Below are 24,548 nucleotides of genomic sequence, written 5' to 3' on the forward strand. Positions count from 1 at the left end.
CATTCCAATGAGATATCACCACCTCAGGACTCAGAAGGCCTTGTTTAGGGAATGATAGCTGTGTGAGGATTTATGAGGAATTTGATGAGGGGAGATGTAGGGCTTGAGATGGGATGGGCACAAATGGAAGACAGTGCTATCACACACTATGTCCTCATGCACAACCCTGCTCTCCTAAGCTCCCTACTCAGAGCCTGTTGTCTCCATGCACCAACAGTCTCAATTCTCAAAACATTCACCAACCCAGGGGAGAGCTACTCTGGGGATGGAAGAGACACTGGGACAATTCAGGCTGTGTACAGAAGGGTGTCATGATGGGGAAGTGGGGTAGGTGAGTAACTGATTCTACAGAACAGTCATAATGGAAGGATGGCAGCATAGCTGGGTGTATTAGGGGGTTTGGAAGACAAACGGTCTTTGCAGTGAGACAGACTGGATAATAATCCATGTGAGCTATGAACACAGATATTTAATCGCACAAAAGGCTTTGATAATTTTGAACACGGGGTGCTAGACTACATAGCCTACATAAAGTTTAATAAGCAAGGAAATAATCAGTTATGTTACTGAATACCCAATAGTGCCCCTTCTCAACCTTATAGTCCACCCACATATCTCCTTCTCTGGAACTACCAACTAGCAGCTTTATCTCCAAATAAATATCCATCACAGACACATGCAGATTTCAGTTCTATTTTTACACAATTAATTTCTTCATAAAAAACAATACCAGCTTTAGACCAATCACTAACACAGATCACCTATTCAAGTAATTTTTCCTAAGCATTACAGAAAAACATATCAGATTCACCAACTGCAATCTGGCATACTTCAACACATCAGTAAAAAAAAATCTATGTACAATGTAATTTATGAAATCCACACTAACTGTATATTAATAAAAACAAACATGTGACAAAGGAAAAGCACTGGTAAGATGTAGAATAGGATTATTTCTGAAAAAAGGACAAAATGAAGTTGTGGGGAGCGGTGTGGAAAGCTTGATAAGCAAGGCACAGAAAGAATGTAAAAGCACAACAAAGGGAATGTTTAGGTTTATTACCACGGGCAAACCAATAATGCTAAAAGCTTTAGAGTAAATACTGAACCACTCATCATAGAAAATGGAACTCAAAATAATTTATTTCAATTTATTTAATAAGATTTAAAAGAGTAAATTCCAACCTTCATGTGAGCTGCACAATGAACACTCCCTCACGCCCCCAACAGCCACAGCCAATGAAAAGCAGGGCAACGGCTTTCTTCAGCAATGAAAGTACAGAATTCATGGCAGAAGAATGGATATTTTTATTCTCCAGAAGGGACTAGTCAGGGAGAGGTTTCAAAACAGCAAATGAAATAAGGTTTAAAAAAAGAAAAAACAGAAGATGGTAAAATGCAAATTTATTACCATCTTTTGAGCCTATGAAACAAAACACCAAAATGTAAAGAGCTGGTTTTCCCTTAAAGTATTTCTATTGTTTTGCTTAAACCTAGCCCTTAATGTTTTCTATTCTCAGGAGAATTCTCTCACAGCAGTCACAGTATGTTGTCAACAGTCACATTAATCTCTCTGACAGTTTTCAACAAAGGGTTTTGAACTAAGATACTAATCTTAAAAAAACCCACACACTTGCAAGGAATAACTAGTGGTTGAGATTGTTGGCAGAGTCAGCAGTATTATCTTCACAGTGTTTAATCTCTTGCCTGTTATAACGGGCACCAATGCATTTCCTTGCCAACTAGACAGCAGAGTCCATCTAGCTGGTCTCATCTTCCCCAAACAACTATCACTTTTACAGTCAAGTTTAAGAACAGAGGGAGTGTCTAGAGAATAATAGTTCTGACTGATCAGAGAGCAATACTAAGACGCAGAGAGCCCTATTTCATCTGTCAAAAGGTGTCAAGGTTCTTAATGGCTTTCTCCTAATAAAAATCTCAGCGTACAGTTATCAAGTACTGGGATACTTGAGATGCTGCCTATTTCTGGAATAAGCAGGGTTTACCCCCCACAAAATTACTCCAGGAAGAGTTTTAAATACTGCAGAATGTTTTTACACAATTCCAAAAGGCAGAATTAAGTACCTAAGTATTACGCTTTTTAAGGATACTCCACAAGGTGAATTGGTCTCCCCAGCACATGCTAAATATTTATATTTATATTTTATAAATATAAATAGCATTTAAACCTGTTATTAAGCAAATTACAGAGTAAAAGCAAATGGAGCAGATGCATAAGCATCGGTCAGGGATCCACTTACCCTTTCTAAATGTCAAGTCTGTTCTCTCAAGCTTAGACTTTGTAAATGTTATAGTAACGGACCCTCTCTCTAGAGCACTATCTTCTAGGTCTAATAAAACAGGAGGCAATCCTGTAACAACCTAGTTAATACCACAAACACCAGTCACCTAGAAGTGACAGATCCTACTTTTATATAACTGCCTTATCAAATCAGACAACAGGTCTGTCTAGTCTGTTATTAGGTAATACCTTCTATACTTCAGAGGAAGGCAAAATCTACACCTGTGCTCTTTAATAATACACCCAAACCATTCATACATGTATTTATGAGAAATAACCATTATTTTATGATCCTGGGAAAGCATTCTTCATTAAAAAGTGTAAAATTTTTGCTTACCCTCATTATCTGTAATATTGCATGTCAAAACATTAACAACAATAAAAATACTCAGACTTTTTACACATTTATCAGACAAAAAGCCTGGAGATAATATTTCTGTCATATTTCACGAACTACTCAATATGTGCATTACAATAAAGTTAGTTTTTAAAAAAACCCTCAAATGTTAGAAAACCAGGAAATGGCAGAGTTACGGTTGCACTTCTTAAGCAAGGCATCCAAAGTGCCTTAATTCTGCTCCTATTAAGATACACTGAAAAATGTAAATGAGACTTAAGGAAGCATTTTGAGTTGGGGAGGGTTGGAAGAGTTGCACTCAGAAGCCTCCTTAGGTAAATGGACAAGCACCAGTAGGTTCACAAGTAAGGTGGATTAGGTAAGAACAAAGGGTTTGGGAAGATTCCCTCCTTTCCTGTGGACCTCCAGATGTGTCCCCCACCCCATCCTTGATTTGCCTGAGGTGACATGTTGGCACCCCTTACGATCTTCCTTGAGACCAAGTTATATTTTGTGCTCTTTCTGCAGGAAAAATGGCAGAAACTTTTGTTTTTAAATCAAAGCTTATGAGTCCATCATTCCCAATGTTGAATGTTAAGTTTCTTGGAGCCAAAGTCTATAGCGTAGATCCAAAATGAAAACAATCTGATATTTCACTTTATACTAATTTTTGGTTCTGTGCACTAGTTCTCAACTAGTCCAATGAATAATTTCACTCTGCAGCCATTTTTTTTGGTGCTACACATTTACAATACTCCCTTTGCACTACCTGAGCAGTGAAAAAGAAGCAGAACAGGGCAGAGACTGAGACTAAGTACTGATGGAACCTTTTGAAATAATATGTTCAGTTCTCAGGCTGAAAAGCTTAAACAACAATGCGCCAAGTGCTATGTGGAATAAGGCACCGAAACAATTTCCAATACATTTTGTATTCCCAACAGATGAACAATCCCTCACAGTGAGATAGGCAGCCAAAAGAACATAATCTACTGCTTTTCAATAGGCCACTGGCAAAGGAGTTAGTGATCTTCCTCTCCTGCAGGCAGAAAGCTTGAGAATGGCAAAAGCAGGAGCTAATTTTTCGCAATGCACCTGTGAACATAAAACACTAATCTGTGTCTATTGTAATTGGGTATTCTGTACTAGAAATTACAGTCTACTAGAGTAGATCGATACGTCTACAGAACATTAAATTCTTTGCAGTTCACTGCAGTTGTTGATGAGACTAAACCTGCTGTACAGATTACATTTGTACAACATCTGGTGCTGTATCATCCTTTCTCCACTGCAGACTTATATCCAATTCTCTGATGCATAACCAGTTAACTGATGACTTTGATGCACTACCGATTTGCTTTCAAAGCTGACTAAGCATAGTCAGTTTGCAAGGAAATCTTAAATTTTATTTTTGAACAAAATTTCTTCAAACCAACCTCTGTACTATATACCATTAAACAGTAAGTACACTACAAGTTTTAATATTTGAAAGCTAGACATTTGCATTATGGTATCCTCAAAAAGCTGATTTTTTTAAGAGTCAAAAAAGTTATATTTTCTAAGTTAAATCATTCCAAAAATGGCTAGAGTGGTTAGTTTCAAGTATTTTAATAGTTCTCCCTGGATTGAAACTAAACATGTTGGTTTTCATGTTGAAGGAGATTTTAAAAATGTGAAAAGGGAGTCCAAAACAGAATGGAAGGGATTCCATAAAACATTGGTCTAAAAGCTTCATCAGTATTGCCACTATTCTGCACTTTTCCTTTTAGATGAAAAACATCCAGTCCTGGTGACTTACTGCACTTGCGTTTCCAAAATGGAGACTCCTCCTTTAGTGAATATGAAATCTAACAACTGTGCAGTATTCACTGTTACCCAGTGGAACTCCAACATGCACCACCAAAATTAACTCCACCTTGCTCTATGAGGCTCTAAAACAAACTGCTCAAAAAGCAGTTGTTTATGATATCAATAATTTTGCTTTAACAATCCATGTCTCAACATGCCATTCCGTTAATTACAGCAGTTACAAATCCTCCAATTTTACTATTCCAGGATATTTTAAAACTTTTCATCTCTTTTGACACATCATGCTCCTTATCATTCTAATCCAAGTAAAAAAATACTTTTAGTTTTTGTGTGTCTAGCACCTGTGATTTATGACTAAACAGATTTTACCCATGAAATGATGGTCTTCCTTGTATATAAATGCAACTCTTTCCCCTCTCTCTAGTTAATTTATTTTTTAAAATTAGTTCACATCTTGATGACACCAATTATTCTGGTCTCCTTGACAAGTCAAACATTCCAGCATTGTATTCAAGCTTTCATTTCATGAATGAAATGCATAAATGTCTTTCTGATTACAGTACAGCTATTGTTAATAGGTTCATTCAACTGAAATCTGAACCACTTGATCCTCAACTGCCTTTGGACTGGAAACAAGTTAAATTCTTTTGTTCCTCATCACATCTACAGCCATATTAGTATTCCCGTCCAGCCTGAACTGCCCTCTGCATCTGATGGCTTTTTAAATTATTAGTTTTATTAATAATTTTAAATGATTAGTTTTAAATTATTCCCCAAACCTCTGTATTCACTGGTAGCAATCTGGCATGCTTAAAGTTTAGACTGAGCCCCTTCCAGCAGTGCAAGACTTCACTAACCCAAAAAGTTCCTAATGAACGTTCACTCTTCTTCTCTGAAGTCTTCTTGTCCATGTATGGGAACACACTAGTTCTCTATCTGACTGATCATAAGTGTGTATCTAGTAATACTTCTGTATTGAGTTTCAGCTTTCTATGGTACTTTGTACCCTAAATATTCCTTCCTTGACTCCTATCCTGCATTTCCTTGCACCTTGATAGCAACATCTAAGTAATTAGCTTCCTTCCCAGCACCTGTCTATAAAGTGACCTAACTTGCTGGAGAGAACCAGCATTCTTACAATAAATTTTTGCTTCCCTCACAAAACAGTCCTCAACTATTCAGTCTCCTCTAGCATAACGCTCTGGTGCCCTGTAAACACCACAACTAGACCCATGTCGTCCAAAGGTAAATTAATTGATAAATGAGGAAGGATTATCTTTCTCTAACTATTCCTGAAAGAAGACATTGCATTCTTTAACTGGTGTGATTAGGGCTACCTATTCAAAGGAATAGGGGCAACAAGCTCTACCACTCTCCCTCACAAATTCCTTAAAAATCACTGAGAGTTGGGATTTAAATTTTCACTTTAGAAATTCAAGACTAGATGTATTCCACTTTGGCTCTCAGATCCTTGAGTTGATGGAATTCATTACACACATATATATTACTTGGCCTCATGATAATACTTAAAATTACTGAATCTGAAGTAACAAACTTGACAGCTTTATCCTGATTGAACTGCCATCCACCAATTTCCCCTAGATCTGCTTCGGTCCCAGTCAAGTGGCTACTGACCTACTATTTGCTGTACAAGGGCTATTAAAACAAACAAAAACTGCACAACTGCTTAGACTGAAAATTCTTTTAGGAATATATTCTTTCCCTAATGCTCAAGTTATTATACAGGAGTTATACAAATATAAATGTATAGAGGGAGTAATATACTCATTAAGCTGGATGTATGGAGTGAAAAATTCAGTAAGCAGTATATATATTACAGCACTACAAAAAGTAATTTTCCCTCCGTTGTTACTCACACCTTCTTGTCAACTGTTGGGAATGGGCGACGTCCACCTTGATTGAATTGGCCTCTTTAGCACTACAAACTTCCCTCTGTTGATGTTCACTCCTTCTTGTCAACTGTTGAGAAGAGGCCATTTCCACGCTGTTTGAATTGGCCTTGTTAGCACTGAGCCCCTTCCCCCCCCACACTTGGTAAGGCTACTCCCATCTTTTCATGTGCGGTAACATTATATACACTATTTACTGTATTTTTCACTCCATGCATCTGATGAGGTGGGTTTTAGCCCACGAAAACTTATGTCCAAATAAGTATGTTAGTCTCTAAGGTGCCACAAGGACCCCTCGTTGTTTTTGCTGATATAGAATAACACGGCTACCACTGTGAAACCTATTATGCTAGATGTTACTTCAATACACAGGTGCTTAGCCACAGTCACTGGAGGCAACAAAGATGATGCTAGAACTGAAACAGTGACAGCATCCTCCTACTTCTGCCTGAAAACTCCAACAGACCCTGCTCTTGAATATCCACTCAATATTTCATGAAACTTCACCAAATGTCACCTTTCCAAGACAAGATGGCATCTCTCATGAGTCCAGATGTTTTCCAATGCGTCTGTGCTGATTTGTCAGTTCCTTGAAGCAAAAGTTTTTATGTTGCCCTTTTCTGTTTAGACCAGAAGCCTATTTTATCATCCAGTTATAGACCAGGCACTCGTTAACCTCTCAGATCTCTGGAGAACTGTGGTTTTAAGGGAGCCCAGAAGGGAGGGACAAATTTAGAAACCTGTTTATCCAGTTCACCAGAATTGAGATGTTATGGTTTCCATTCTTCCGGTGGCTCCCCTCCCCCCACACTCTCCCCACCCGCGCTCCCCAAAATGCCAAATTTCCATCATCAGAGCTCTCTCTATAAACGAATACTTTGTTACTGGACTAAGGAAGAAAGAAACCACAGGCCTGTTAGGGACAGAGACAGGGGGAGCAGAATATGTGCTTGAAAGCATGTTTATTCGGCTGGATTGCAGATGGCCAGTTTAGGAATACGATATCATATTTTTAAGCATTTCATAATGTCTTATTATTAATTCCAACCAAACCCACCAAGACCAAAATTATCTGAAATTGGTGCTTGCGTGTCCTGACCCCAAACCCAACAATGTTTGCATATAAAATATATATATTTCCCCCCAGATTTAATTTTTTTTAATCAATTAGCAAACAGTGTTCCTGAGAGACTAAGGAAAAGACAGGCTTCCATGTCTAAGGAACTGAAATGTGGTATTTGGCAGATTCTACTTCCAGGAAACCAAAATGCTGAAGTCCTAGAGAGACAAGCTGCAAGCAAAGAGCAATCCTAAAGGAAAGGGTTTTATTGGACCTACCCCTTGTCATTAAACACTCTATATTTTACTTTAGTCTGATATTTTTATTTACATCTAAAACCCTTTTCCATCTCCGAATGAAAACGTTCACTTTGCCCTTTGTGAATGGGGAGAGGCTCTCTATAAATTAGCCCACCCAAATGATATGCTGACATCCAGGTGACAGGAAGCTGGCATACCGGTGTGGAAGCAGAAAAAGAGAAAAAGGAGGATCTGGGGGTAGAGTCTTAGTCAATTTAAGGATAGAGCGAAAGGAAACCCTAACCCTAATAACGCGAGAGTTGTAAGAGATGCTGTTTTCATCCTTGCTTTTAGTTTTAAAGATGGAATGCTGATGTAAGCAGAAACCTTGAGATAAGGTAGCATCTGGAAGGAATTTGCATAAACAAAGGATAACTGTTAGCCGTTGATGTATGTAACGGAAAGTATAAATACTGGTCTAACACTGCTTGTAGGGGGAAGATCTGCCTAAGGTCAGGGGACCCCCAGTCCGACCACAGTCTTCCCTTGCAATTGCTTGTAATAAACTGTCTCTGACTTGTTTCTAACAAACGCAGAGTGAAGACTTGTTTTCTTCCACACTGGTAACACAGGGACTGGTTTTCATGAAACTTCTTACCTCTGCTTAATCCAATTGACCTTCATGAGTGCTGCAATTTACACATTTAGAATAGCTAATTGCTGGGGACCATTACAAAGAAACCCTGAAAAAGCCACATCACCTCCCCCCTTCCCCCCCAAAACCCCAACAAACTCTCAAACCAACCAACCTATCATAGCAAAAAAACCAAAAAGAACCCCGCACAAGCTGGAAAAGACTCCTTTGTCCTTGTCAAATAAGCAATCAAATTTTATAACTTCACCGCAATGTGCATTTTTTAAGGCTTTGGGTGTGGAGAGGTTATAGTCATTAAAGTGAGAATGACACTGATCATAACCAAGCAAAGTTAATGCTTTTCAGACTTCTGTACATATCTTAAAGTCTGATTTGTGCATCAGCTCATGCCATGCCAATCCTGAGTTCTCATATGCTTCTGCCAACGCATATTTTTATCTGAAATTTATTTATGCCTGATTAAGCAGAATATAACACGCTACAAGAGTCATTGGCAAGATGTACAGTACAAGAAGTTCTTGCAGTCATCTGTCTCAAAATGAAAGGGCTGGATCATCACAAGGAGTAGACAATATGCCAGAAAATTATATACTGTGGCATTCCCCATCTCAGGTTTTGTTTCTTTCTTTATTCAGTTGTTTTAGTGCTATTATAGGAATTCAAATCAATATTGAAAAGCCAACCTTTCAAATAATAGCAATAGAGTAAAAAGGTCATCCAATTCATTTAATTTCCTTCCTTATTAGAGAAAACTGGTTACTTATTCCTAGATTCTAATTCATAGATTTCAGCTGGTTACTTATTTGCAATTCAAATTTTAAATCTGTAAGTTTTCATACTAAAAATATGCTAATTCATATTTGTACATATTTTTAGAAATAAAGTGTTCCATGACACCTCTACTACATAAATGATCCATAAGTACAGTAAGGAATCATAACACCACCTAGCTCTTATATAGCACTTTTCATCAGAAGATCTCAAAGCACTTAAGAAAGTGGGGAAAGTGAGGCCACAGGAAGGTGATGTAACTTGACCATGGCTGCCCAGCAGGCCAGTGGCTGAGACAGAAACAAAACCCAGGTCTCCTGAGTCCCAGTCCACATCTACAAAGCCACATCTGACTATATAAAGTATGAGTGACAAACCAGTTCTCTGTAAAAGGATAGCTATACACTCTTTAGACAATTCTGGAAAGAAATTACACTTTTCCTTGACCTGATGCTTGATTTCTGAACAAAAGCTTGTCTCCGGACAGCTCTTCCCCCTAATACTGCACAAATCCATAATAATCTAAGTAACAGGTATGTGAATCTCTTTGTGTGGCAATTACCAAGCATATTACAATTTGTTGGTGAATTTTCAGAGGAAAATATTCTGCACAAAAATCAAGTGTCACATCAGTGAGCAGAATGCCATTTTCTGTCCAGAACTGTGTAGCTTTACAGAAAACATTGTATAACGTATCACTTCTAGGAATAAGCCAACATCTTTAACATGTAAATAAGGAGCTATGAGCTAGAATAAAAGGACAAATTTCAGTCTACCTTTCCCCATATGCTTCATTTGCATGGGAGGGAAATAGTGATGAAAAGGAAGAACAAAGTGAGAAAAAAGAGTGCACTTTTGAAATCTGGAACCATTGCACTACAGAAATGATAACCTACCTAGGATGGCACAACTTGATAAGTACCACCATCTACTAAATTATTAACTCAGATGTCAAATACACACATTTTCAGAATTAAAATATTTACATAAGCATAGTTCAAAAACCTAACTAAACAAAAAAAACACTTCAAGGAAAATGTTTAAGAGACTGCAAATACAAAGAGGATTGTGTATTCCGAACATACGCTGTCATATACTTAGGACCTTGTGGATTTCTGTAGCACTGTACCCGCAGAATGCATTAGCAGCTGTATAATTCCCATATCCAAGGCTTTTAAAAAGTCTAGTCATGAGATCACTACATGCACTTGGAAGTTAACTCTTTGAGCGCACTTTCTGTACACGACTGGCATTGATGGAAAACCCACAAGATGGCACAGCTGAGAATGTTGTACACAGAGACAGACCCATGTCTCTGTAGTTCTCTCTGAAGTACTGAAAGGGTTGAAATCACCCCACCAGACTCCCAGAGAATAGAGCAAAAAACTTAATTTAAATTAACTGGGGAACTCATCTCCTAATGAACAATTAGGATTATGTCCTATGTCTTTATTAGTTGAATGATATCAAATACCTGAGAATAATGAGATACCCCTGGTCAAGATTAGACCAATTGTGCAAAGTCAAGCAAAATGTTTACAGAAAGGATTGCTCTACAGAGAGTTAGAAATCATAACTTTTAGAATACGACTTAAAAGGCAGACTACTTCCACGTTATACTTACAATGGGGAAAGGAAAAGAAAATGATTTTTTAAAAGCTGCATTTTGCTATACTAAAGCAATTTTACTTGAAAGTTTTTTGAACAACTCTCTTCATCCTCTACCCTTACTCCACTGTAGCAGTTATAAGAGTGACATTACAGCACTTGATTATTCACTGTTTGACAATACTTCTGATGCTGGTATCTAAGTTCGGTGAACGGAGAAACGTTGCTCTTGCTTTCAAATTGCCAACTTTATTTTGTCTGTACCATTTTGTGGGAGGCTGATGACTTTATAGGTGGTGATAAAGCAGTGCGTTGACAGTTTAATGGGTAGAGGAAAATATGTAGCAGACGAGTGGGTACATCTGGAATTGATGAGGAGTGGAGAAAGATTCGGTGCCAACTGGAAGCTCTTGGTAATCACAAAAAACATGTGATCCTTCACATGACCCACAATACATTTCCATTGCTACAGGAATACTTACTGATGCTGTCGTGTCTTTCATCCTTTATTTAATGAAGAAAATCCAGCAAAATAAGGTTCAATCCTTTTGGAAAATACCCCAAAGCAACTAAAGAAAAGTTCTTAGAAGTAGCTATGATGCAGAAATCAACATCCCAATCTTAATACCCATTTGATAAAACCATTCCAGCGACCCACTTTACATTTCAATTGAATCCCTGTTTACTTACCATAAAAATGAATTAAACAGCAGAAGCCAGAGGCAGCTATCCACAGTGCTGTGGAATAAAACTCTTCTTTTAAACACAAACCAATTCCTTTATTATGCAACATGTTGAAAAGCAAGGCAGCAGGTGCGGGGGGAAGATGAGAGAAAAAGTGCACACGAATACAAAGGAGAGAAGACTGGTTATCAGCCATATCCTCTCAATTCAGATTTTTATGCTACCTGAAGCTGTTGGGAACTGTCATTGAGATTGTCCTCCCTCCGTCTGGCCTCTTCTAGCATCTGTGCACTCTTCTTTTTTTCCACTTGCTCTTTGTGCTTCAGGTTTGCTACCTTCTTATTTTGGTCTTTGACTTGCCTGTGAAGTGAAAAACAAATACTCAGAGCACAATCCAGAATATGTTCTCAGTCAGTCCTGGCTGTTGTGTGACCTGGACCGAAGAATGGTGGAAAGCCCAGAAACATTCTCACTCATCTTGCAGGAGCCCACAAACTCTCCAGCTTCCAACCCACACTCAATTGTAAACTCCATTTAAAGAACACTTTGTTTTACGCACCACTATTAAAAGAAGTGACTGGAAGTTCCTGGAGTAATCTCAGACTGCATCACCCAATTAATCTAAAACTTCAAACTGCTACATCTGTAAGAGTTGTTGATCAAAGACATACCTGCTCTCTGGCGACTCGTCACAGTGTATTATACACATATATAGAAACCCATATTACCTTGGGTACACAATTGTACTTTATTCAAGGGAATGGGGGAGGAAGAGTAATTAAAAAAATCCCCACAACTCAAACATAGAGGAACATCTGCAAGGTCCAGGCCATCTGCTTCAAGCAGTAAAACTATTTTCTCCAACCTCAAATTCTACTTGTTTACCAGATATTTTGTGGTATATTCCCCACCCCACTCTTACAGAGACAAGAAAGTGTGCATAATTTCCTTTTTCACTTGCATCTGTGAATTATTCTTGATGGTTCTGGCAATTACCATTGCCCGCAGCAGGGGTTTGGCCTTTCTGGGCATTAAGACACATGGAGTATGGAACCTAATTACAGACCCTTTAATCTCTGTCTCCTGACCACAGAAAACTTAAGTCTAAACTTTTGGTCCAATCAAAATAAAACAGAGCAGCTTTGCTTCCTCAGCCTTTTTCTCCATAATTACATCTGAAGTTTGGACTCTGGAATAAAAGGCAGATTCTTTGGTCCCAAGCTTTCCCCCCAAATATCATACAACTAGCATAGAGAACTCTTTAATTTAATGTTTAGAAAAAAATCATAAACTAGCTTCCTTTTTGGAACATGACACACACAGAAGGAGAAGAATGTTTCTTCTGAAGGCATCTCAGAAAGACATTTAGAATAGATTGCAAACAACTTTGGCTGCTTTGATATTTCCTTCAGAGCTCACAGCAAAGAGATTACCTCTTTGCAGAATACACAAATTAACTGATTTATAACTGGTCAGGGCTCTGCAGTGCCATACAAAGAATTTGGGTTCAATTCCTAGGCTATGGTTTTTGCTCCCTGAGACAGTTGGGGCTGGAGTAACTGCACAGATAGCAAACTCCAGTGGTGTTGCTTTGCAGAGACTCTCATCACAGAGAAAAGAACAGTGCTGATGGCCTCCAGAGACAGTCTCTTCTAGCTCTTCTCAATCGAGGAAGATGACCAAGATGAGGTGTCTTGAGGAATTTGGAAGCGAAAGTCCTTTGCTTATTACATTAAAGAATCATTGGTGTACCTGTAAGTGCCCTTTCCAAAAAACTACAGCTGATTCTACTTGGGATACTACATGTACACAAATAGTATAATTGATAAATTGCTCTAGGCTAGTGCTGCATCATGGTAATGGGCACTGAGTCCACTCTGAAAGCTGATTTGCTCAGAGATTACATTAGTTTTCTGAAATACTTTGTCAGCACTGAACTGAGCTTGTACAACACAGAGTTATTTATGTACTGTTAAATAAAGATAGAAAGTAGAGTTAATTTATAGAAAATATAGTTAAATAATCCCAACACACACAGTTTCACACGGGTATTCTAATTCAATTCCTATATTAAGGATAGGTATATGGATTTGATTTGATGAATCTGATGAAACTAAATTTATCCATTAGAAAAATATTCCTTGTTATCACTATTTTCTGGTGCACTCTGAACTACAGAAATAAAGGCACACCACTGATTAAAATAAAAAATAGATTATCTTTTGCGAAGTCCAAATCCTCTCCATTAAAAAGGTCTTTCCTGAAAAGCAAGCTGATTAAATGAACTTTTGACATGACGTTTGCTGCCCAGGATCTGAGCCAAAAAGCAAGACTTGCTAATGAATTGGCTCCCATAGTGTATGTAAAGGATCATCTGAATGTTGAAGAAGCAGTCAGCCAGAAAATCTAAGGCAAACATAAGTACTTCCTAAAGGCAGATTTAGAGAGAGCCCATGCAACTCCCATGCCTTAAACCACTTGATCCAAGCCAGAATTATGGAACCTGCAAAAAGTGCAGCCTAGGGCAATCCTACTGTATCTTTGATGGAAAAAATCATGTGGCTCTAGTGAAGACCTTGAATGAGATAGGGATTTATAGTGAACTTGGCTGTAATGGTTCAACTATTGTAAAAACAAAACAAAACAGGTTACATGTGCCTTGGGCAAAGGAATCTATAACTTGAAAAAGTGAAGAAGTAATTGGGAAGGTGTGGGGGACGTGACGCAGCCTCTTTCATTGCTCACATGAAATGCACGTTGACTCTTACCCCGCCAACAGAAGCGCAGATGATCATAAGCAGAATAAGGACAATGGACATTAAAAAAGCAGTCTTCAGCAAACTCAGAGAACTTTCTCCCCACAGTAAGATCCTGTGGGAAGAAAATCTAAGCTATAAAATTATTAAAAGCGCAACTGCCAACTATTCCAATCTGAAGGAAAGATAGAAAAAACAGCAAAAGGAATGGCTCCATCAGGAACTCCTTAATGATCTGAAAATCAAAAAGGAATCCTACAAAAAGTGAAAACACAGACCACTTGCTAATGAGGAGGACAAACAAACAGCACAACCATATAGGGACGAAATCAGAAAGGCTAAGGCACAAAATGAGTTATGTTTAAGAAGGGACATAAAATCTAATAAGAAGTTCTTTAAATACATTTGGAGCAAGAGTAAGATGAAGGAAAGTGTAGGTCTTCTACTTAGTGTGGGGGGAGAGCTAATAACTGATGACATCAAACAGGCTGAGGTGGTTAATGCCTATTTTGTTTCAGTCTTCACTAAAAAGGTTAATTGTCACCAGATACTCAAGAAAATTAATATTAACAACAAAAGGAAGGAACGCAAGACAAAACAGGGAAAGAACAAGTTAAAGAATACTTAGATGAGTTAGATGTCTTCAAGTTGATAGGGCCTGATGAAATTTATCCTAGGATACTTAAGGAACTTACTGAAGCAATAGTTACGAGAAGGTAGATAATCTTCGAGTGCTTCCTCATGTTGATTCCAAAGAGACGACTCCCAAGAATCTCCTAGGAGGAGAGGTCAGAGTTCAGTGGATCGCAGATTGCAGCATTGCTCTGCCAAATCTGTCATCATGGCTGGCCTGCTGTGTAACGCCACAGTGCAATGTAAAGATGTGGATCAAAGACCATGTCGCTGCCCTGCAGATGGTCTTGAATGGGAACTTGCACCAGGAACGCTGCCAAAGATGCCTGTGCCCTCATAGAGTGTGCCATCAGCATGAGGGCAGGTATCTTAGCCAGGTCGTAGCATACCCTGATACTGGCCATGATCCATGAAGAGATTCTTTGGGACGACACTGTAAGCCCATTCATTCGCTCTGCAATTGCAATGAAGAGTTGTGTTGATTTTGAAATGACTTTGTTCTTTCAATGTAGAAGGTTAATAGCTCACCTGACATCCAGGGAGTGGAGCACTCACTCTCTGTTACTAGTGTGTGGCTTAGGAAAAAACACTGGAAGAAAAATGTCCTGGTTCGCATGGAATGATTAAACTACCTTTGGGAGAAAGGCCGGACGTGGCCGCAACTGCACCTTGTCCTTATAGAAGACGGTATATGGGGGCTCAGAAGTCAAGACCTTAAGCTCAGACACCCTCCTGGCTGAAGTTATAGCCACCAAGAAAAGACAGTTACCTTTTCTGTAACTGGTGTTCTTCAAGATGGGTTGCTCATGTCTATTCCACAATAGGTGTGAGTGCTCGCCACGTGTACCAGTGCCAGAAGTTTTTCCCCTAGCAGTACCCTTGGGGGGGAGGGCCCCCCGCAACCCCTGGAGTGGCGCTTGTCTGGTGTGGTATAAGAGGAGCTGCGCGCTCCCCCCATCCTCAGTTCCTTCTTGCCAGACAACTCTGACAGAGGGGAAGGAGAGTGGGATGTGGAATAGACATGAGCAACACATCTCGAAGAACACCAGTTACAGAAAAGGTAACTGTCTTTTCTTCTTCAAGTGATTGCTCATGTGTATTCCACAATAGGTGATTCTAAGCTACATCTGTTGGAGGTGGGTAGGATTTCACAAGTCCCCAGGACCGAGGACACCCCTGCCAAACCCGGCGTTATCCCTGGTTTGGAAAATGATCACATAGTGCGAGGTGAATGTGTGAACCAAAGACTGTGTGGCGGCCCTACAAATGTCCTGGATGGGGACATGGGTCACGAAGGCAGCTGACGAGGCCTGCGCCCAAGTCAAGTGTGCCCTCACAATGGGTGGCGGGGGGATACCCGTCAGCTCATAACAGGAGCGGATGCACGAAGTGATCCGATTGGAAAGCTGTTGAGTGGAAATCGGCTGGCCCCTCGCGCACTCAGTCGAGGCGACGAACAGTTGCGAGGACTTTCTGAATGTCTTGGTCCGCTTGAGGTAGAAAGCCAGAGCCCACCGAACATCGAGGGAGGGAAAGGAATTATTTAAGCTCAGTACCAATATAGTACAGAAGAACAAATGGATATAAACTGGCCATCAGGATGTTTAGACTTGAAATTAGCCTGTGATGGGATGTTAGATGGGGTGGGATCTGAGTTACTACAAAGAATTATTTCCTGGGTATCTGGCTGGTGAGTCTTGCCCACATGAGTTCAGCTGATGGCCATATTTAGGGTTGGGAAGGAATTTTCCTCCAGGGCAGATTGGCAGAGGCCCTGGGGGTTTTTCACCTTCCCCTGCCGAGTGGGGCACGTGTCACTTGCTGGAGGATTCTCTGCACTCTGAAGTCTTTAAACCATGATTTGAGGACTTCAGTAGCTCAAACATAGGTGAGAGGTTTATTGCAGGAGTGGGTGGGTGAGATTCTGTGGCCTGCATTGTGCAGGAAGTCAGACGAGACAATCATAATGGTCCCATCTGACCTTAAAAAGTCTATGAGCGTGTGGAGATGGTGCTCCTCATTGGACGCGTGAGGCTTGGGGCAGAGGACTGGTAGAAAAATGTCCTGACCCATGTGGTAGGCGGAGACTACATTTGGGAGGAACGCGGGGTGTGGGCGGAGCTGGACCTTGTCCTTAGGAACCGTGTATGGCAGCTCAGAGGTTAGGGCCTTGAGCTCCGAGATTTGCCTGGCCGACGTGACTGCAACCAGGAAGGCCACTTTCCATGAGAGATGAGACCAGGAGCACGTGGCCAGTGGTTCAAACGGGGATCCTGTGAGACGAGCCAACAGCAGGTTTAGGTCCTACTGCAGGACCAGGGGTCTAGAATACGTAAAAAGACTGTCCAAACCCCTAAGGAACCAGCCAGTCATAGCATGGGAAAATACCGTGTGCCCTTGCACCGGCAGATGGAAGGCCGATATGGCTGCCAGGTGCACCTTGACTGATGAGGGCACCAGGCCCTCAGGTGGACGAGGGAATCAAGGATAAGCTGGATCGGGATGGCCACCAGGGAGACACCTTGGTCTGCCACCCACCTAGAGAAACGCGACCACTTCGCCAAATAAGCGCGGTGAGTCTACTCACCAGTAGTCGTCTACTTTTGAGGATGACGCGCTGAACCTGTTCTGAGCACATGCTTTCCTCTCCACCTAACCACTGAGCAGCCACGCCGTGAGGTGAAGCACCGCTAGGTTGGGATGGAGGAGGTGGCCCTGGTTCTGAGAAAGCAGGTCTGGGTGGAGTGGCAACAGCCACGGCAGAGCTACTGCCAGGCCCGTGAGGGTCCCATACCAATGCTGCCTGGGCCATGGCAAGGCAATCAGGAGGACCCGGGCCTTTTCCCTCTTTATCTTCTCCAGGACCCTGCTGATTAGAGGGAATCGGGGAAAGGTGTCGAGAAGTCGGCCTGATCAGGACAGGAGAAAGGCATCGGAGCGCCCCTCCCCAGGCCCCCCCAGAGCAGAACCGGGTGCATCGCCGGTTCTGCCGAGTCGTGAATAGGTCCACCTGGGGAGTTCCCCACCTTCAGAAGAGCCGGTGAGCCACTTCTGGGTGGAGGGACCACTCGTGTTGCTAGGAAAAGTCCCTGCTCAAGCGACCCACCCTCTTGTTCAGGGCGCCCGGTAGGTGGAAGGCCTTCAGGTGGATGTCGTGGGCTATACAGAAGTCCCACAGCCTGAGGGCTTTGTGGTAGAGGGCAGAGGACCGGGCCCCACCTTGCCTGTTGATATAGAACATGGCTGTGTTGTCCATGAGGACCCTGACTACCTTGCCCTCCAGGTGCAAGCGGAAGGCCATTCATGCCAGCTGCACTGCCCTGAGCTCCTTGACGTTTATATGTAGGGTCAGGTCTTGAGCCGACCACAGGCCTTGAGTCTAAGAGTTCCCCACGTGGGGCCCCCAACCCAGGTCCAATGCATCGGACACCAGCTCCAACGACGGGGCCCTGTCCCTGAACAGGACCCCTTGGAGCATGTTGTTTGGGGCGGACGACCACCACCTTAGGGAGCTGATCACACAGTCTGGCATTGTGAGGACCTTCTCCATCCTGTCTGTGGCCTGGGAGAACTTCGAGGCCAACCAGAGCTGGAAGGGCCTCATCCTGAGTCTGGCGTGATGGACCACATATGTGCACGCCGACATGTGACCCAAGAGTTGCAGGCAAACCCTGGCTGTTGTCACTGGGAACCTTGTGACCGAGTCGATGAGACCTTTCAGGGTCTCGAATCTGTCTGGTGGGAGAAAAGCCCTGGCCGATACTGCGTCCAGGAGTGCCCTGATAAACTCTATGCGTTGGACTGGGACTTATGTGGACTTGGTGTTGTTTACCAACAGGACCAAGGCGGTGCACGTGGACAGGAGGAGCGCCACGTGATCCCTCACCTGTGACCGGGAGGTGCCCTTGACAAGCCAATCATCCAGATAGGGAAATATCTGGACCCCCCGCTGTCTGAGGTAGACCGCTACCACTGACATGCACTTTGTGAACACACTGGGGGCAGTGGACAGACCAAACGGGAGGACCGTGAATTGGTAATGATTCTGTCTCACCATAAAATAGAGGAAGCGCCTGTGCCCCTCAAATATGTGGATGTGGAAGTACACGTCCAGTAGATCGAGGGCAGCGTACCAGTCCCCGGGATCTAGGGAGGGGATGATGGAGGCCAGGGAGACCATGAGGAACTTGAGTTTCACCATGTACTGGTTCAGACCTTGCAGGTCCAGGATGGGCCTGAGCTCCTCTTTGGCCTTCGGGATAAGGAAATAATGGCAGTAATACCCCTTGCCCATGAACTCCATGAACTCTATGGCTCCTAGTCCTAGGAGCCGCCCCACCTCCTGCTCGAGCAGAGCTTCGTGTGAGGGGTCCCCCAAGAGGGACAGGGGTAGTGAGTGGTTGGGAGGGGAGGAAGTAAACTGGAGGGTGTAACTCCGGGAGATGGTGTTGAAGACCCATCGGTCTGAGGTTATCCGCGACCATTCCAGGGGGAAAGCACACAACCGGTTGGAGAAGGGTAGCTTTATTGGATCCCTGGTGAGGGCTGGAGGGGTGACCCTGAGCGCACCATCCAAAATGCCTTTTCCCTGCCTGCTTGCCGTTGGAGGACCCAGGCTGGGGGGCAGGCCGAGACTGCCTCTGAGGGTGTCTCTCAGTGTCCCGCTACCTCTTATGGGCGGCCTCATACTTCGGGAGGACGGCCTGGGTGGGAGTCTGCTGCGGCTTGAACTTAGGTTTTGCTGCAGCCGGGACATAGAGGCCCAGAGTCTGGAGGGTCGTGCGGGAGTCTTTCATGCCACCCAGTCTTGTATCTGTTTCCTCTGCAAACAGAGCTTTCCCATCAAACAGGAAATCCTGTATGGAAGACTGTACCTCGCTGGACAGCCCAGAGAGAAGAAACCATGACACCGGTCTCATGGACACTGCAGAGGCCCTAGCGGCTGCTGCCCCTTCCTCCACTAGCGCTTTGAACTCCTTCCTGTCGCACTCCTGGAAGTAGTCCTCAAACTTGGCCAAGGAGCAACACAGACTGAATTCGTACCCACCCAGGAGAGCGTGATGGTTTGCCACTCGTAACTGGAAGCTTGAAGATGAATAAACTTTCCTTCCGAAAGAGTCCAGTCTCCGAGAGTCTTTGATCTTTGGGGTCGGGGCTGACTGACCCTGCCATTCCCTGTGGTTGACTAACTCGATCACCAGGGAGTTGGGCGCCGGGTGGGTATATAAGTACTCATGCCCTTCAGTGGGTCACAAGTACTTGCGTTCCGCCTTTTTAGAGATCGGGGACAACGAGTCCGGTGTTTGCCACAGGGCATTTGAAATCTTAGCCACCCCTTCATGGACAGGCAAGGCCACCCTATCCAGTGCCAATGGGGATAACACGTTAAACAGGGAGTCTGAGGGCTCCTCCATCTCCTCCGCTTGGAGGTGGAGGCTTGCTGCCACACCCTTTAAGAGTTCTTGGTGGGCCCTAAAGTCCTCCTGCAGGGCAGAGGGGCCGCAATCGACTCCTCTGGGCGGGGCAAGGAGGCCGGTGCGATGCTCTGGGTGTTGGCCAGCACCAGCAGGTCCACCACCTGGTCGGACTCCGGGCCGAGGACGTACGTCCCATCGACTCCTTTCTTGGGGGTCTGGAGAGGGAGGCCAACGGTGCCTCCAAAGCTCCGGCCACTGAGCAGGCTCCCACTGGGGGCTGCGCCGGAGGCCACGGTGCCCACTGGTAAAATTGGGCCAGCCACGATGCTCGGTGCCACTGCACCTGCTGTGGCACCTGCGGGGCTGGCTGTTTGGGTTGGCTGGCCTGGCCCATTGAGAGGCGGCTACGACTGGAGACTGGGCTGACGTAAGATCTGCTGCTGTCACTGGACAGGAAGGAGTGGCGGTGCTGGGATCTACGATGGCCATGGGACCACAATCTCGACGTGGAGGACCAGTACCAATGGTAACAGCTGCTCCGCGAATGGCCTCGACGGGCGGACCCACAATGGTGAGACACCAGTGATTGACGCCCGGGGCTGCGATGTCTTGGCAGAGACTTGGAGCAGGAGTCTGAGCACAAACGGTGTCGAAGACCCTGCCGTAACCAATTGCAGAGTCCTCGCTGAGGACCATTGGTGACGCCCGCTGCGGTCCCATCGATATTTGCTCCTTGAGGATGAGCGGTGCCGAGAGTCCCAGCTGGATGGAACCCAGCCAGTCTGGTCAGTGTCGAGGGCGATCCACATGGACTCTGCCCCGAGTGGTCACTGAGCGGTGAATGGTATCGGGAACGTTCCCTCAACCAAGACCAGGCCAGAGGCGACTGCGGAGGGCTTGCCTCTGGAGTGTGGGGCCAACATTGGTGGCACTCCGGGCACTGACATGGACATAACGTCTCGGGCCACCTGAGGGCTTCAGGCGTGGATGGCATCCAGGCATCCGGAGAGGCCTGTTCTGAACGGGCCGGGCTACTCCGCTCAACGTGAGTCAGAGACCTGCGGCCCAGCGGGGTTCAAGGACTGCTTGACATGGGCCTAGCCTCTGTCCCAGACTTCCCTCAGTGCCACTGCGAAGATGGAATCTTTCCGGCCCTCTTGGCGTGCCCCGCGGAGGGGGAACGGTGCCGACCGGTCGATGGCACTGGAGGGTCGCCACGTACCGATGCCACGGTACTGGGTACCAGATCGGAGCGGCGTGCCGGAGTCAGCGCCGACTCCATCAGGATGGCCCGGAGCCTAATGTCCCTTTCTCTTTTGGTCTGAGGCTTAAACGACTTGCAAATCTTGCACCTTTCGCTGATATGGGTTTCTCCCAAACAGTCTGCGTGCGGGTCACTTCTTGGCATAGAACGCCTACAAGAGCCTTACGACTTAAACCCTGGGGCGCGGGACATGCCCGGCCCGGGCTCACTGACTAAACTAACTAAACAGCTAACTAACTACAGGTACTAACACTGAACAAACGAACAGTTCTGGGAACGAGCTACAGCAAAGCTGGAGTGGAGCAGAGCAGTTCCGACGCACCTTCACTGGCGGCAAGGAGGAACTGAGGGTCGGGGGAGCATGCAGCTCCCCTTATGCCGCACCAGGCAGATGCCACTCCAGGGGTTGCAGGGGGCGCTCCCCTGCACGGGTACTGCTCTGGGAAAATATTCCAGCACCGGTGTACGTGGTGAGCACGCACACCTATTGTGGAATACACGAGCCATCACTCGAAGAACAACACTACTTTCTAGGAAAGGTCAAGAAGAAAGCATGTTGCAAGTGACTCAAAGAGAGGCCCATCAGTCAAGGGATTTAGCCACAGAGTTTTCATGCTGTGAGGTGGAAAGACTCTAGATTGGGATGCTGGAGGAGACCATGGTCCTGGAGATCAGACAGGGGGATGTGACAAGTACTTTTCTTCTTATTAACCATTTTTCAATCTCTCATTTATTTTTTATTTATTTATTTTAAGTTAAAGGACCCTAGTATGTACAAAATGACTTAGGGCAGGGCTTGAGAGAGGAACAGGGACAAGGACGGGAGCCAAGAAGGATAGAAGCAGAAGGAATGGGGTGGAATAGGGGCAGGATCTGGTGGGGAGAGTATAGGAGCAGAGAGAGATAAGGACAAGCTGGGGGAGGAGGGGCAGCAGAAGAGTTTATAACCAACAGAATACACTACCCTACAGAACCTGAATCAAACCATGGATTCCTGCGTCCCAACATTTCCCCTCCTGTCAGCAAATACTTGTGAAGCCCACCGGAAAAGTGATTTTCATCCCTTACTAGTGCTGGTCAACACATAAAATGACAGTCTTCTACTGTTGAGAATTACTCATTTAGTCCAAGTGGATGAGGACTGTGCTGTGGATCTACAGGTCCCAAGTTTAGGGGCATCAATGTGGTTTCATATAATAGTGGGTTTTTTCACTTGCTTAACAAAAACAAGCAAACAAACAAAAAAATGGTAGGAAATCACATGAAAAACCCTACATTAGAAGAAGGTTGAAGTTGCAAAGTTAAGTACTTTCTTCATTCAGTGCAGAGGATGGACCTGATCAGGGAATGAATCAGGACTGTGTAATAAAGTAGGATGTTGCCTGTAGGATACCTGCATCATTTGTTGCAGAAGTTGGAAGGCGTGTAGTGAACGAAGCAAGGGATTCAGGGGATGCAGGAAGGCAAAGGATGGTCTTTCGGTGAATTGCAGCCCTGGAAAACTGGACTCTATCCTTGCCTCTGCCACAGAGTTCCTATGTGATCCTAAGCAAGTAACTTAAACCAGACTTTCCACAGTGGTCACTAATTTTGTGCGCGTCATTTTCTGGGTACTAAACTTGATACCCTGCGGTCTGATCTGCAGAAGTGCTGAGCACTCATATCTACAACTCATGTCATTGGGAACTGTGTTCTGAACATATAAACTGCTATATAATGCTAAATTCTCTGATGAATCACGTCTAGTCATCTCAAATTAGGCACACAAAATTATTGGAAACTTTTGAATTTATCTCTGTGCCTGAATTCCCCATCTGTAAATTGGGGGTATTACCATCGCTTCATCTCATAGGGGTGCTGCATATTCATTAATATTTTGAAGCATAATGATGAATACCACAGAAAAGACAATAAAGAAATCAACAACTGTCTTCAGAACAGGGTTTTACTAATGTACAATAAATAAGGCTGGGGCCACACATTTAAAAAGGCTAAAAAAATTATTGAATAGCTAGCTGCTTTGAAGTACCATCCATCTTGCACCCTAAATGAGGCAGGGGTCCTGTGGAAAAAATAGCATGTGATCATGTAATTAAAACCTGTATCGTAATGCACAGGCACAAGGGGGTGGGGGGGGGGGGGGAATTAAAGTTGCACAAGAACCTTAATTCCGTCATTTAATGTCCTTCTTGTGTAATTTTGTGTGTGTAATTATATAAACAAAACAATCATATTAAAGATTATCATCAGGTTAGCCATGTTTTTAAAAAAATCCCTACCTGTGTTACTAACATGTTTATTAGAAATGAAAGAATGTTCAAAGATTAAAGATAGCAAAGAGGAGAACTGTACTCTCATTGGCAACAATGTAGTAGCTTTATGACTATTTTCCATGTGGACATACTATATGACAGATACTAAATACCTTCCTCTAGTTATCCTGATAGGAATCCAACAGTACTGTGTGCTGCAACTGGGCACACCAATGATTAAATACCATCAAGAAAATCACCATAAATTAAAGAATGGATGGACTTGACTAAAAGATGTAGAACATTACTTACAATAACTGGTAATTGCTACAGAAAAATCTTTGTTAAAGTGGAGTTTAGGGGAAAAAAGAATGGCAGAGATTTTAATAAACATTGGAAAGCCAGTACATTTTCATAAGGTAAAAATTTAAAGAAAGACAAGTATCTGAATGTATGGAAATGCTGAGTTAAAGTTAAACTAGATCTCAGAAAGAAGCTTATCTGAGTTACCCACAAATCAGACAATAAAATTATCCTTTGGTTAAAGGCAACACAAGCAAAAATATGCTTTTTTAAAGCATATTGTATTAGGGAGGGAAACAGGACTTTTACTGGAAATACAGTTTCAGTCTTAACTATGGATAGTGTGACAGGGTCAGGCCAGGTGGCTACAGGAGAGTGATAGAAGGCAGATATATTAACCCCAGGTTAAGTAGGGCCCTTTTTCCTGAGTAAGGTAACAGCAAAGGTTCCAGAACAATCAGGAACTTTCTGGAAACAGTTAAGGCAGACAGGCTGACTAAAACACCTGCAGCCAATCAAGAAACTGCCAGAATCAATTAAGACAGGCAGGC

General features: G+C 43.5%; 1 protein-coding gene across 12 annotated transcripts in view; it reads right to left on the reverse strand.

Annotated features, from left to right (window-relative positions):
- ERC1 (ELKS/RAB6-interacting/CAST family member 1) overlaps positions 1 to 24,548 on the reverse strand; it is a 538,100-nt gene that overhangs the window by 238,565 nt on the left and 274,987 nt on the right. For all 12 annotated transcript variants that reach the window (XM_048828774.2, XM_048828736.2, XM_048828743.2 and 9 more), the window contains one exon: positions 11,597 to 11,732. In XM_048828774.2, the coding sequence (XP_048684731.1) occupies positions 11,597 to 11,732 (136 nt within the window). The remainder of the gene's footprint in view (positions 1 to 11,596; positions 11,733 to 24,548) is intronic.

Source organism: Caretta caretta, chromosome 1, assembly GCF_965140235.1.
Source record: "Caretta caretta isolate rCarCar2 chromosome 1, rCarCar1.hap1, whole genome shotgun sequence".
NCBI classification, from domain to species: Eukaryota; Metazoa; Chordata; order Testudines; family Cheloniidae; genus Caretta; species Caretta caretta.